This window comes from Seriola dumerili, unplaced genomic scaffold (genome assembly GCF_002260705.1).
Source record: "Seriola dumerili isolate Sdu_G_001 unplaced genomic scaffold, Sdu_1.0 BDQW01000312.1, whole genome shotgun sequence".
Taxonomy (NCBI): Eukaryota; Metazoa; Chordata; class Actinopteri; order Carangiformes; family Carangidae; genus Seriola; species Seriola dumerili.
The window spans coordinates 566,457-581,997 of NW_019174567.1; the positions used below are offsets into that span (position 1 = coordinate 566,457).

Here is a 15,541-nt window from a genome sequence, read left to right on the forward strand (position 1 = left end):
CTTCACTGTGCAGGCTGGTCCTGAACATGGTGTTTCCTACTCCTCCGTCAGCTTCACCAAGGCCACCGACAGTAAAGGCCAGGTAAGTTGTCTGCTGGAACAGAGCTGCTAGTGAATACGGAAATATAACACACTCTGGTGAACTACGCCACATTACGTGCTGTTGTGTTATTTATGGGTTGAACTTTGTCCCTTTTACATCCTGTAGATTCGGGGTGGTGGTGATGCTGTGACCTACAGCACTGTGAGAGCTCCCTCCACTGATCCCAGCAACCTCTACGCCACCGTCAACTAACCAAACAAATGACACATCACAACGTGGTTACACTTCATTCATTTTACAGTTCATTAGTTAAGGCTTTTTGGTGTGAAAGCAAAGTCAGTTTTTATTCCCAGAGTGAGTGTCACCCATTTTATTTCATTCCTGTATGTATTTGGTCTGAGTTTTCCAATATCTTGGAGAATATTTTATAGTTTATCCTCACGTTCTAACTCACTGTTTATTCTGCAGCATTGCTCTGCTTTTGATAAAGCTGCACAACTTCATCCAGCTGTTACTTTCAGGCATTGTGAAGTGTTTGTTTTCATCATGATCAAGTGTTGTAAAATGCCTTGCGTCCAGAAGGGGGAGTTGTAAGTTAAGTTAAGTTGCTACTGCAGTGTAACTGTAATAGCCCAACATTCATATGATATTTCCATATATATAGGGTGCATTTGGCTTAATGAACTTGCTGTCCGGTACATTATTGTGCTGTGATGTATATATTGTTGAGTGATGTTTCAAGGTTTAAGAGTTACTGTAATTTATTTTAAACCTATTTCAAGGATGTTTCACCTGCTTTCGATTTATATGCATGATGCCCCTCCCCTCCTTAACCGTGTAAATATAATGTAGTCATCAGTATTTACGACATTAAAGCTTTTACTAAAACTGATATTCTGCCTGTCTTTTATGATGTGTTTGAATATTATGTTGCTGCTACAATTAATTCTATCATATTATTTTGAATTCATCTATTCTACTCGGACAGTAAACTAACCTTGTCACGCACCTGAAAATATACAAAATGTGCTAAATCAACAGTTGCAACAAGGGGCAGAAAATCCCATTTGTTGCAGATATATCACTTGTTGACGCCTTCGTCCATCACAATTCACCAATCACAGAGCACCGTCACTTCCAAATATGGTAGCGCCTACTCTCCAGCCCGCCCCTCTTTGTTGGCTGGGCCAATGGGAAGCGGTCGAACGTTGGTGGGTGGCGGGGATGCGGGCTACAGGAGGGAAACAGGAGGACGGTCGGTAGCTAGTAGGACCGTTTTATCCCTAATGATTGAATCATGTGAGGCGCCGAAGAAACCGTTTTTAATCAAAATGAAGGCGGATTTTCTGAAGAGGTAGTTGATACCGAGGCGCCGTGCAGGCTGCTGCCGGGGGGGAATGCACCGAGGAGGTCATTTTCCCGGACTGGGGAGGTGGGAGGCAACGGCCCCCGCAGTGTTGTGAGACCGAGGATAGAAGAGCTGTGTCAGCTAGCTAGCTAAAACGGCATAGCTTCCGGGTGGGATTTTCAAAATAAAAAAAGGCTCCCCCCTCACGAGAACTGGATTCGTTCGGTTAAAGTTTCCGAGTTAGTGCTTTTAAAACCGTTACAGACGAAGAAGTGATGGTCTCACGAGTGTACCGCAATGATTGCGTAGTACGTAGTCGTAATATACGCAAGATCCTCAAACGTACTGCTTTTACTTTGAAGTGGAGCCTTCTCTACTTCCCGCCCAACGGCCGTTAGCTGTCGGTCGCTTGACACGTAAAGGAAAGGGGTGAAGTTCCACAGCCTCCGACCAAAACAAGACTTTACAGCCCGTGGTGGACAACGACGCCTTGTTATGAATGGGACCTACCTCGTCTCACTTTGTGCTTTTCGACTCAAACGCCTTTTAAAACCGGAGGGTCCGTCGTCTACCCGGAATCGGAGCCCCGGAGGAAAACACGGTACGGTTAGTTTTAATAACGGCAGGCATATTTCAGCGAATGCACTCGAACGAAAACTCACATATCGATATGAACTTGTTCCTATGGCAACTTCCTCTGTATTACTCTGTGTCTGTGAGTTTGAAAGACGGTTTTGTTCTGTAATATGTCTTTAATTTCATTGTGATGCGGTTTGAAATAGACATTCACAGTGATGAATAAGTTTACAGGGACCTTTTCGGTTGATATCATCAGATTTTTATATGAACCTCTTTGTACTATATCACACATTTTACACCGTTAGTCTAGACCACTTGTGTGATTCTTTTATCTTGTATATATGATTTTAGCTTGAACCATAATGTGCTAAATGTAGGATGTTCTGTTACTCACTTTGGACCCATGATTTCTCCATAGTTGTTGTTATATTTATCCGTTTTACTTAAATTTATTGCAGGATTTATGTGAAAGAAATCGGTCCTGGATGACTGTTGCTTCATTGGAGAGGGTTTTGCCTCCCTATAGGGATTTGTAGTCATGTAGTCAAGGTTTCATACTCTACTGATAAATCATCTTTGTACCAACTAATAGAACTGCATGATTATGGCATGATTATGATTATGATTGTTTTGATCAATATTGAGATCACAATTATTTAACATTACTCATTGACTTTGGAAACCCCACACATTTATTGAACTTTGAAAAAGTTAGCTAGTTAGCTAACTAGATGGATAAATAGATACTCAAGTCAATATTTTGATTGATTGACAAAGAATTTTTTATTTAACAGTTTAGAAAGCCTAGTGTGCAATACAACACATCAACCCTGGTTGCAGCTTGTTGATAGTAAAGCTAATATCAAGCACTACCAGAAAAGAAAAAAATCTAAGATAAAAAAACAGATTTCAAAACAAAAAGCTTTTCCAATTATACAGATATAAGTTAAAGCTATCTGAGTGTGGGCTAGCAGCCAAACAGGGCATGGTCTCTCCAGAAGTCTTGTTGTTGAAAGTGGATGGGGGGATGAAATTTGTTGTGAAACAGAATGCGGCACAATAATCGTTTTATCTCGATTATCCTGTTTTCATAATCGTTGAAAGACAAAACCGTAATAGAAAATAAAATTAGAATAATCGCCCAGCTCTACCAACTAGACTGAAATTATCATATGAAAACACAAGTGTACCTTTATGGAAACATTGTGTAGAAGTGATATTTACCTGTACTGTAGACATCTGATTTGAGGATGCAGAATGTGTTCTGGTTTGAAGGTTTTGGTTTTACTTTCCATGCCAGGTTTCCCCCTGAAGATCAAAATGTACTGTCCCACACTGAGAAACGAAGAGGATCTCTCATAGCTGGAGGAAGATCCCCTGCTCTGACTTTCCCTCCTCCTCTTCCTCTTGACCCTCCTGGGATCAATGACTGGACCGAACTCCCCAAGCCGGACCGGCACCTCCCCGGCCAAGCTGAGCAGGCACGGCCGGTCAAAGAGCACCAGCTCACACTGCCTCCTCCGCTGCAGCACCCAGGAGGATTCCTCCGCCTCTCCGCCTAATAACAGCTCCCGGTCCCCCGTGGAGGAAGAGGAGAAGGATGGAGGGGTCCTCTTCTACGTTAACCGGACCGGCTTTCCCATTGAGAGCGTCACCTGGGAGAGGATGTGGTCCCATGTGGCTGCCGTGCACCCTGAGGGCCAGGAGATGGTGGACAGGATACAAAACGCCGCATACCTTCCCAAGGTAAGCTAGCTGTTAGCGATCTGTCATTCAGTGGTCCTTTAACAAGAGTTTAAAGCTGCAGACAAACAAGACGACATGAGAAGATATTGTTCCAAAGGTTAGTGCTGATCGAACGGAAGCTGGATTTGTTGACCACTTACTAACATATTGAATATTTATATTTTAGCACCTTTGGCTTGTTTCAGTTTGTTGTTTACTTCTGTTAATGAAGTTTGCCTGTGTTTAACTTATGTTGTCATGATTTCCAAACACTTGCTCTTGTCTTGTGTTGTTGACCGTAGCATCAGCACTGTGGAGATCTGTTTGTTGTCTCATTGCTGCTTTGTCAGACCTGTTGACCCGTTTTATAATTGAGAAATACAACAGGAATTAGTAGCATTCATAGCAACAGATAGCTGAAATCCTGTTAGCCTGTTTCTGAAAAGCATGGCATGGTGCTCGTCCGTTTCTGTTTGCATTCAAAGATCTGAGACAGTGAGTGAGTGAGTGACTTCAGACTCAACACACAGTAAAAAAAAAACATATAAAGAGGCAGGTGGTAATATGTGGCTGGATTTTGTATTTAGTCTTTATCAGTGTTAAATGATTAACCTCCATTTTAGGAGCATGAAATCATTTGGTTTAAAACAAGAGAAATCAACACAGTCGTACGTTCACATGACGGCAGCAATACGTTAGAGGTTCGTGGAAGTGCAGTCGGTGTCAATGGGCTCTTTTATGGAGGCTTTCCTCCAGGGTTCCCTGTGGCTGCTGTGTTATGGAGGAATCCAGAGCTGTCCACATCTTTAGAGCAGTGGAGCTACTGCTGCAGGGACCAGATAAGATTCATGGGTGTGAGAGCTCAGGTTTCCTCCTGCCTGAAGTCGGCGCTCACTGTATGGGACTGGTTTCCATTGTGTTTGAGGTTTATGTGTTTACAACACAAATGTCGTCAGGTCTCGGTGCTGCCCTGCTGTGAAGAGGATGATGTCGCTCTGATATTTGCAGCACAGAGTTTATCTGCAGAAACACGTGATTATTTTCACCAACATTTAGTCTGGATTATTTTTAGTCTGTAAAATGGCAGATAATAGTGAATCATTGCTGCCGAGGTAACATCTTCAAATTGCACAATACACAAAAACATGTTGTGATTATTTGGTAGATATTGTGATTTCAGTTGAAATAGTTGTTTTGTTGGTCTTGTACCAAACAAACATGTTTCCTTTACGTCTGGGGAATATGATCTGTAGGTCGGGGCGTCGCTCGTTTTACCTTTATAAAAAAAGAATTGCAGCTTCTGCGATTTTGATATTGCTCTTGGCCATATTGTATATATTTTGATTAGTTGTGCAGCTCTAATACCAAAGATCCCAAAACATTCAGTTCATAAAGAAAACAGATGCTTGGCATTGTTTTTAATTACAGTCAGACGATTAATAAATTATCTAATCTGCTGTAATCTAAGGCTGTGTCTAAATCATTTTTATTTCCAATTAATGGTTTTTCTAATAAAAAGTCAGAACAGTGAAAAACTCCTGAGGTGACGTCCTCACACATCTTTGTTTTTGTCTGATCAACAGTACAAAACAAAGATATTCAAATTACCATCATGTACGACAAAGGAAAGCTTCACATACTCACATTGAGTCCATGTAACAAACAGATCTTCGGCATTTTTGCTGAAAAAAAAAGACTAAAACAAAATTATTAGAACATCAAAATTGTTACTAATTGATTATTTGTCATTCAGCTAATCAGTGCAGCCATAGACTTATCGATTAATCTACCCTACACATATCTACCACAAATATTAATAATAAAATAATGGTTGTTTTAACTTGTACTTGATGACAATATTACGACGTCCAGATGTTCTGTTTGCTCCTGGTTTTTCGCGCTGTCCTGACACCGAGGAGCAAAGTGCGATTGTGATATGAGTCATGGCGTCAGATGATGCGTCTCAGTGTGAGGCGTTTAATCAGTGTGGAGTAGTGTGTGTGTGTGTGTGTGTCTGTGTGTGTGTCTGTATAATGTTACTGTCCTCCACATCTGCACACAGTCGCAGGTGTACACTAACACACATTTTTCACGTTACCACGACAACGAGTCTGCTAAATTGGATCATGAAACCTGTCAAATGGTGTTAACTCTGCTTCTTGGATGTGTCATGACAACCTGGCAGGAGGTTAGAGCAAGAGACGATCTGAACCAATCAGGAGGCGAAACAACACAAACAAACATGAGTGAGTTCATATCAATTTACAGTGTTAGCGTTCAATTCAGTTCATTCAACACAGAATGTTCTGTATGTGATTTACAGTGACGTTAGCTTCACACGACACAGGCTAAAAGACATCAACATGCAGCTTCAAACAAACAGAAGTGGCTGGTTAACATTCCCCCAGCAGACATCCACCGAGGGTTTGGGTGATACCCCGAGCTTATGATATATTAGTATTATATTATTTCACTTTCTGTTTTGTTTTTTGAATATATATATTGTATAACTGGATAACTGCTTAACAACGGTTTGCTGCTTTTTATCATTTAAATAGATGTTTTTATGGTGTGGACTGTTGATTGGACAAAACAAGACACATGAAGACGTCATCTTCATGTTTCCCTGTTTGACTGAAACTGTAACTGACTGAACTAAGACAGAAGCAACTCAACACACACAATTCACATCTTTGTCTGCTGCTCTTCGGCCCCTCAGTCCAGATCCTCCTCAGTTTTCTTCTCAGTGATTTTGGGTGAACGCTTGTTGTGTTTCGGGCGGGGGAGGAGGGAATCTGGTTCTCCTTTAGCTCTGCTAATTGGCCATGTGGTCATTAGTGACCCGGTTGGCCGGCAGTGCCAAAGTCCCGTGGTGTAGTCCTGGGCAGAAGGACGGCGGGAGGACATGCACACTCAGATTCAGAGTGTGCACGTGTGAGCCCTCTGTCTGTTGTGTTTGCAGAAGGACAGCATGTTTTCTAATGTAGGATTTCGTAGCTTGTGAGCATCATGTCGGCAGCGTCTGCCGTCACTGTAGGAGTGTGAAACCAGGCGAGTGCTGTAGGACAGTCTGTGTTTGAATAAAAGAAAACTTCCAGCCTCCACCTGGAGGAATTCAACGGCAACTAATGAGAACAAAATGTAATAATATTTTCATTTTCATAAACACAGCGACGCTACGTTTCACTGTTAAACACATTGTTAAACTGACCGTACAGTAAATGTTCAGTGGACAGAGCTCATCATGTTCTACCCTGCTGTCTGCAGGACAGGAGATGAATACATGTTCATAAGGTGTCTGTTTGTTTACATTGCAGTATTGTTGTATTGTTGATATGCAACCTGATTCTAGTGTGTGTGTGTGTGTGCGTGCGTGCGTGTGTGTGTGCGTGTGTGCGTGTATAAACAGGTGGTTACCACAGTTACAGTTGCTGAGCCTTTAGAGAGGGAGGAGGAGGAGGAGGAGGAACTTTGTTAGTGGCTATAAGTCAAATGTCAGAATCAGCCCGGCTGGTGGAGTGTTGTTGTGACTGCAAACTTGTAGCACTTGGCAATAATCAATAATAAGTAATAAATGAGACTGGTGGTGAGAAGAGTAACGTCAGTGTTGATGGACTACTGCAGGATACAAGTCAGCGAGGACTCAGAGGTCACATGTGGACGAGCCTTCACCCAGTGTCAGCCTGTGTTGTTGTCAGTGACCAAGCACATGCTGCCACTCTCTGTGCCCTCATTAACAGAATAGAAGTCTGGCCACAGGCAGCAAATAATCCCTCTAATACAATCAGGGTAGTGGATAATCTCTGGATGCCAACTGGAATACCTAAGGGACTTTTCATGGGAAACAGAACTGGCCACAGCTCGTCTGATCAAACATCTCCGTCACAGCTCTGAGGAAAAGAGTTCAAGATCCAGATTCAGTATTTCTCTGAAATAAAGATGATTGAAAGTATTGTGAGGAACAGATTACACCTTCTGTCAACGATGTACAGTAACGAGAAAGCAGCGAGATGAAGTGTCACAGCTGCACGACAGGTGTGACGAGACGACCTGTTATTTTACAGGTTTTCTCTGTGTGTGTGAGCGAGTGTTACCTACGCCACCGTCCGGATTAAATCAGGACTGTTCGTCTGCAGAAGTTCACGTCATGTCGGATAATTCAGGACAAACGGCTTGTTTTGGACTGGACGCTGATACTTATGGACGCCTGCCAACACGGATTAGTTTAGACAGATGTGCTCTGAGGCAAAGAACTACAGTCTGCAGCCATGATCTTCAAGGAGGTGTCCTTTAGTGTGAAAGGATGATTGCAACGCACGCACACACACACACACACACACGCACACACACACGCACGCACTCAAAGAGAGAGGCAGGCGTTCCTGGGGATGTCCCGCTCTGGAGATATGGTGACAGCAGGAAATACGATCCTTCTCTCTCTCCATCTTGTCTGGTCGTTTCCATTTTTAATGCAGAAGTGCTTTAAAGGTAACGGAGGTCTCCGCTCTCTGTGACACGTCTTCACCTCGGTGTGACTCACCCGGTGCTTCGGTCATGTGTCGATGCTGTAATGATACGGAGACACAAAGCTGCGGCGCTGTGGGAAAATAAGCCTTCATGTAGAAGGTGAGCGAGTTGAAGTTCTACTCTGTAACTTCTCCACATGAAAACGTCTAAACACAACTCGACCTCTGGTCTATATGTTGGTGAGTCGTGTTCTTACATCATCACAAATGTTTCCATCAGTTCTCAAACTAGAAATCTGTGACTTTAATCATGGTGACGTTTCATTGGTCGCCTGTCAATGACATCATATCCTCTAAGGTCACGGGTCGTTGTTGTGGTTTTAAGTCTCATGTTTAAGATTCTCTGTTTCCACCTCGGTGGTTTTCAGCTCTGACTTTAAATGTGAAGCTGCTTCATTCAGTGTTTTTAACAGTTAGACTCACCTGAACCACTGAAGGCATCACAACAACAACTCCCATGATCCCACGCTGCTTCATGACGTCACCCACCGCCGTCTTTTGTTCTTGTTTTGATTGAGAGACTTCTGTTGACCGGAGTTACTGACTGTGTGACATAAATCCACTGTTTTACTTCTTCATATGTTGTATAATGTGTCTCTAACAGGCAGCCTGGAGAACCACATGAGTTTTGTTTTGGCTGCTCAGATGAGTAAAGAGACCTGAGTTCTCTCTGTACTTTCATTAGTATTGAGCTGCACCTCTTTAACTTAACAATTAAAGCAATTAAACAGTTAAAATGAACTTCTTTTACTTTTGCTCTCCTTCTGCTTCATATTGATCTTGTCATGCTCTTTCTTACTTGGTTTGAAACCACCTTCTGCTCCCCATCCCCCCATTTCCCTTTAGAACAATTCAGAATTCAAAGCCAGGAAGGTCATAACGGACAGAGCTCCTTCTTTTCTCCCTCTCTCTGCTTTATCTTTGCCTCCCTGTCTCTGCTTCTCTGGTTTCAGCCCCTCCATGTTTTTTCTGTCTGCTGCAGATCAGATCCGTCCTCAGGTTAGTCGTAGAGCTCCAGCAGAAAGGAGGCAGTCAGAGGACTCTTAGACCCAGCGGGAGGGGCTGAAGCTGGGCAACTGAGGCCAGCCTGCCCCCTGGTTCTGGAGTGGAGCGCTGGTGGGAGAAAAACGAGAAAGAGCTGTGTAAAAAAAAAAAAAAGCATGATGGAGGTGATGAGGAGGGGAACAAGGGAAAGGGAAGGAAAAAACAAAAAGGAAGGCTTGCGATAACTGAAGGGAAAGGATGAAGAGAACAGGGAGGAGACGCTAACAGGAGGAGGAGCGGGTGAAAACAGGAAGGGAGGTAGAGACGGATTAATTACCAGTCTAAACTGGGACGATGAAGAGATGCTCTCCCAGTTGAACTCTGAATGTCTTGTGTTGTGTTTGTGTTTGCAGTACAATGTCAGCTGCTGGTTTACATGTTCCTGTTTTAGCCGTTTAGCTGCCCGAGTTTCCCAGAGTTCACGCTGCTCCCTGGACATGAAATCTAAAAACTAAAGTGGACAGAGTGTTTGCAGTCAGGGCCTGGAGGAAATCAGGTCTGCTGAGTCCGTAACCTCTTTTAAGACTCTCCTTAAAACTCACTTTTATCAGAGAAACTTCCCTGGTTTCACTTTCCCTTGGCTTGTTTTATGTCTCTGCTTTTTAAAGACCTGTTTTATCTGTTATCTGCTATTGATTTCATTGATTTTATTTCTTGCTTCCTTCGTCAAGCACCTTGTAACATAGCTTTTGAAAAGTGCTCTGTACATAAAGATTATTGTTATTATCATTGACTGACATGTGCTGACTTTCATATGAGAGCTGAAGCTGAAACGCCTTAGTGCTGTGGTTGTCCTGCCTGAAACAACACAACTGCTCAGGTCCGGTGTCGGACTGAAGAGCTGACTTCACCTCCCTGCATTTTAAAACTGAGCCTTGTTGAATGGGAGCTGTGAATGTGATCACAGCAGCAGAAAGATGGCAGCTCTCACCGACGTTCCTCTGCAGCCGAGGATGATGAAAGTGAGGGATCACCACTCGTCTCACTCCCTGACCAGCAGAAAGCTGCTTTAGTGTGTGTGTGTGTGTGTGTGTGTGTGTGTGTGTGTGTGTGTGTGATGTGAGATTATATGGCAGTAAAATCTGCTATTTACTGGTGTTGGCTGGCAGATTGGTTTGTGGACTGTGGACAGGCTGGATAAGTAGAGGGCGATCAGGTGACTGATTTCAGCTGCTCGGTGACGACTGACTGGTTGTCTGTTGTCTGACCTGCTGTTTGCGTTAAAGGAGTGATTGATGATTTGAGGATCGTTTGCAGCCAGATTCACATTCATTTGATATTTTACCAAGTGAGGAACTTGACCTGCGGTCAGGGGAGATTAAACAACAAACAACTCAAGTGCCACAAAACAATAAAACACAGAACACAGAAAAAACATCAGACACTAAAACACATCACAAACAACTTAAAAAAGAAAACAAGCGCAGACACAAACCAGCACACCTGCTGCAGGTGGCTACGAGAGCCAGGAAGAGCTAACAGGCGTGTGTGTGAAGAGTCCCATAGTGTTTGTCTTCTTCTACAACCTCACACTTATTCATGGAAGACGACACATGTAGAGACTGTACCACAGTTTATAAAGGTCTTATTTAAATAATCTTTGTAGATCATATAGATTATATCATAAACAACAAAACCTGCATCAGAACCTTCCCTCCATGTCGTCCTGTTGACTTCCTCCTTTTATGTTGTAAATAAACAAGTAAAAACCCACAGGAAGTGATGCTATGGTTCACCCTTCCTGCGTGACCACATGCTCAGAAACACAGGGTGTCAGAGGAAGCGTTGGTTTGTGTTGGGGTCTGACTCACTCTGCTGGCCCGGTCACGTCCTCGGGAAGCCTCGACTCTGAGGCCAGTTTCCTCTCCGCAGCGTTTCTGGTGGAGGTGAAACTCCAGCCTGGTCTCAGGCTCGCCACAGAACAGCACTCTGGGTTATTTCCTGTGGTTGCTGTCAGCTGTGTGATACACGTAAATACACTGATCAACTGCTGCTGTAGCAGAGGTTACTGTTACTGTTCAGAGCTTTGATCCTGACAAGAATAACTTTTTACACATGGACAGTTTTAGAGGTTGTGACAAATCTAAAGATGAAGTAAATATTGCATCAAGAAATCTTTTGATCTCCAGTCCATATTTCCTTTATTACTGTGGTTCACGTCTCCCTGACGACCTGAGAGCAGCAGGAAGTGTTGATGCTTTTAAAAGCAAACTCAAGACCGACTTTTTATTCTGTCTTTTAATTGAATTTTATTGATTCATCTTTCTACTGATTTATGTATTTAAGCTGTTTTACTGGTATGTCCTTTTATTCTATATTTATTTTATGGACTGTTTTCCTTTCTCTCGTTTTATTATTCTATTACTTTTATCACTACGAGTCACTGAGGACAGAGATCTGCAGCTCTGAACGTCGCCACACGTTGATCTACAGGAAACCATGTGACACACCTGTCTGTCTGTGTCTCTGTTCCCGCAGCACCCCGTCCCCTCCGTCCCCACCTTCAAACCGTCCATGTCCGTCCCAGACTGGCTGGTGGCCATCCAGAACTACATGAAGGCCCTGCAGTATCCTTTAACGCCACGCGTGACGACACATGTTGCCATGGCAACGTGTGTCACGGTGAGAGCTACGCCTGTCAGGTGACGTTAGTTCTGTTTGGGACGTTTCTATAGACCTTTAGATAATTACTGACACCAACATGACACTTATGGAATGTCATTTTTATCAATATGAAATAAACAAATAAATGTAAATATAAATATACAAGTGAGTCAATAAATAAAGAAACAGATAAACAGATAAACAACAACGACTCCACATGTTCTGTTGTCCCTAACGTGTCTCTCAGATACAACCACACAGGAACACAGTTCTTTGAAATCAAGAAGAGCCGTCCTCTGTGTGGGTGAGTGTGCTGCAGAAATGACGTGTGATTATATGTTATAATCAGATTAACATCATCAGATTCTTCTCAGGTGTTCACACTGTCTCACGCACTCTGACATTCTGTCAAAGTTTTATTTATTATTTTATTATGATTTATATTATTGAAACTGCTGCAGCTGAGCTGTGGTGTGTTCAGAGGCTCTGTAGATACGTGAGTTCACAGCCTGCAGTAGTGACGGGCGGTGAACGGTGTCATGTTCTGCCACGACATGGACTTAACACAGCAGAGATCTACTTCCCACAATACCTGGCGAGCCGTCACACCCACAGGTGACAGACAGGTAACATCCTGAAGCTGAGCAGGCAGCGGGCTTTTGTCGTCCTTCCATCATCTCCGTTCAGCAGATTGTGTTTCAACCGGTCTGAGAGAAAACTGGACGTTTTCAGACTTTAAAAATCTAGTACGTGGCGGCAGGACTCGGCCAATCACGGGTCTTTTCAGAAGCCCCCTTTACTCAGGATCAACAGCGGTGTGAACGGAAACAACCAGCAATCACTCCCGGGTCAAATGACTCTGCACTGATCGGCACTGAGGGAAGTCTGACCTTGTGTTTGAAGGTCATGTGACCCGTTTAAATCCTCATGTAGCTGCTGTTTTCCCATGAATTCAAAAATAACAACTCTATCTCCACATTTCTTCCTGCTTCTTCTTCACCTCCTCTTCCTCACCCCTGCCTCCTCCCGCTCTCACCCACCCTTCCCCTTTTTCTCTCTTCCTCCCTCCTCCTCCAGGTTAATGGAGACAGCGAGAGAGATGATCAGGGAGTCTCTGCCAATCAAATGCCTGGAAGCTGTCATCCTGGGAATGTATCCTTCACACACACACACACACACACACACACACACACACACACTCTGGACCAAAAGGTTATTTTGTTATCTCTGGGTGAAATCAATAACACATGTTGTGTCTAATGCCCCCCCACCCACCGCTGCCACCCTTTCCAGCTCTTACCAAACCGTGTTGCCTGGCAACAAGCCCACTTCAAAGTTTAACCCCCCCCCACACACACACACACACACACACACACACACACAGCTCAGTATGATCCGGCAGAGCTGAGCTTTTAAAGCAGCCGTTTCTAACGTTTCATTTAGTGAGAATCTTCAACAGAATTGATCAGCTTCAGTTTGATATCAGAAACTGATCAGATTATTCACCAGAAGTTCAACACCCATTCAACAGCCAGTGTTTGTGAAGCCACAGTGTGGACTGATACGTAAATTCTTCAGTGAATTTCTGGAGCCATAATTAAGATCATTAAAAATGCTGAGGGACGCCACGACCTGGTTTGTTGTGTGTTCGCAGGTCAGCTTCTCAATTTACACATTTCACTGTAGATTAGAGTTTTTAAAATGAATCGTTAAAAAAATGTTCAAATGTTCAATTCAACGGGAAAAATCAGGATTTCAACTCCGTACTTTACTGCGATCACATCAGAGACAAAACAGCAGCAACATTCATTCACACATTTCACATTTGTTACAAGATACTAATCTCTGTCCAAATATGTAGAGTAAACTTTCCTTTTCTTTCTTTATTCGGATCTCCATCAGCTTCCCGGGCCCACACACACACACACACACACACACACACACACACACACACACACACACACACACACACACACAAACACAACAAACACATTAAAATCACACTGTATCTATAAAACAGAAAGAAAACAAACAAGCCAAACAACGAGGATTAAAATGACTCTACATGTAAAACAATAAACAATATGAACTTACAGTGAAAACTGAATCAGGACTGTCACAAATGCACATTAACAAGAAGAAGGTGTAGATGGGCCGGTTCCAAGCAGAAGAAGAGCTGTACAATAAACATACACAGTTTATACAGAGACAGACGCAGATCATTCACAGACAGACATTTTACACTTTCACTCAAAAAGAAAAAGCAAGTGTCTTTTAAAATGTTCCAGTGAAATAAGAGAGAGAAGCTCAATGTCTGAAACCAGTTGTTCTGCGTGGAACAAGAGGAACAGCTGAGGTGAAAGTGACCTGTGACCTGCAGTTACCTGCTCAGACAGGAGCTGCTTCTCTCACATCAACAGATGAGAGTTAGTTTCTCAGTGTGTCTGTGGCGGGATGGTCCAGTTTCACATGTGCTGGTGTCGGTGGCGTTCCTCCAGAGGCCGTGAGGGCGGCAGCTGACAGTGACTTTAATGTAGAGCGGCTGCAGATGAAGGGAGGAGAGAGCGTGGCAGCAGCTCGTACAGAGAGAGGCTGGTTCTCTGCCGCCCTTCAGTCAGCCTCACTCTGTGTCAGTCACGCCAGCGAGGGGCGGTGTCACCTTTCACCGCGCCCCCAGGTCGTCCACGCTATAAAAAGAACCCAGGCCCCAGCGAGAATTGAACTCGCGACCCCTGGTTTACAAGACCAGTGCTCTAACCACTGAGCTATGAGGCCTCACCTGTTCACACAGACGAATCTTTGACCTTTCAAATGTTGACAGCGGCAGCGGACACACCCTTCTCACATACCAGCTATTGTTGAGATAAGGTGATACCAACCTGACCTGTCAGCTCTGACGTCACGTCTGCACATCCTGCTCCACGGCCAGGCACCTCCACCGCTTCATTTATTAAAACTGAATCATTTAATGTCAAATCAATCTGATTTCAAGTCACAATACAACAAAAAAGTTGTTTTTAAATCTTGTCAGCACCAGAAATAAACCTGATACTCCGACCAGAAACATCTCCGACGCTTTGTTACTGCGAGTAAAGAGTAAGATGGAGGGAGGACAGGAACAGAGAGGGAGGAATAAAACTGTTCTTGTAGCTTGTGGCAGTTGGAGCTGTCTGTCTGCCTGTCTGTCTGTCTGTCTGCCTGCCTGTCTGTCTGTCTGTCTGTCTGTCTGTCTGCCTGCCTGTCTGTCTGCCTGTCTGTCTGTCTGTCTGCCTGCCTGTCTGTCTGTCTGCCTGCCTGTCTGTCTGTCTGTCTGCCTGTCTGTCCTCTGGTTCCTGTCCTCCCCGTCAACACAGATCTGAATTCTCCCCAGGATGTTCAGGGTTTATCTTGGGTCACACCAACAGCTGTGTGTGTGTGTGTGTGTGTGTGTGTGTGTGTGTGTAATATATAAAGCAGAGGTCTTCAACCTTCGTCACTCTGAGAGCTCCTCGTGTCAAAACGCTCAAACTGATCTCTGAAACCGATCAGATCAATATGTTCATTTATCAAGTCATCAATTATCAGTATTCGTTCACACATCTGGAACTCACCTCAGACAGAAACCCAGAGTCGTGCTTCAGTCGGACCTGAACACAGACACGAGAACACGTCTGTGAACAAAGAAGAAGAAGC

General features: G+C 43.8%; 1 protein-coding gene and 1 non-coding gene across 2 annotated transcripts in view; one reads left to right on the plus strand and one right to left on the minus strand.

Moving 5' to 3' along the window:
- Positions 1–1,724: 1,724 nt before the first annotated feature.
- Positions 1,725–15,541, plus strand: part of vash2 (vasohibin 2) — a 23,659-nt gene continuing 9,842 nt past the window's right edge. Inside the window, exons 1-5 of the mRNA XM_022758890.1 lie at positions 1,725–1,992; positions 3,271–3,716; positions 11,744–11,832; positions 12,117–12,173; positions 12,947–13,021. Of these exons, the coding sequence (XP_022614611.1) occupies positions 3,396–3,716; positions 11,744–11,832; positions 12,117–12,173; positions 12,947–13,021 (542 nt within the window). The 5' untranslated portion in view covers positions 1,725–1,992; positions 3,271–3,395. The remainder of the gene's footprint in view (positions 1,993–3,270; positions 3,717–11,743; positions 11,833–12,116; positions 12,174–12,946; positions 13,022–15,541) is intronic.
- trnat-ugu lies at positions 14,572–14,644 on the minus strand. Its single transcript has one exon. It is a non-coding gene; the product is annotated as a tRNA-Thr (tRNA).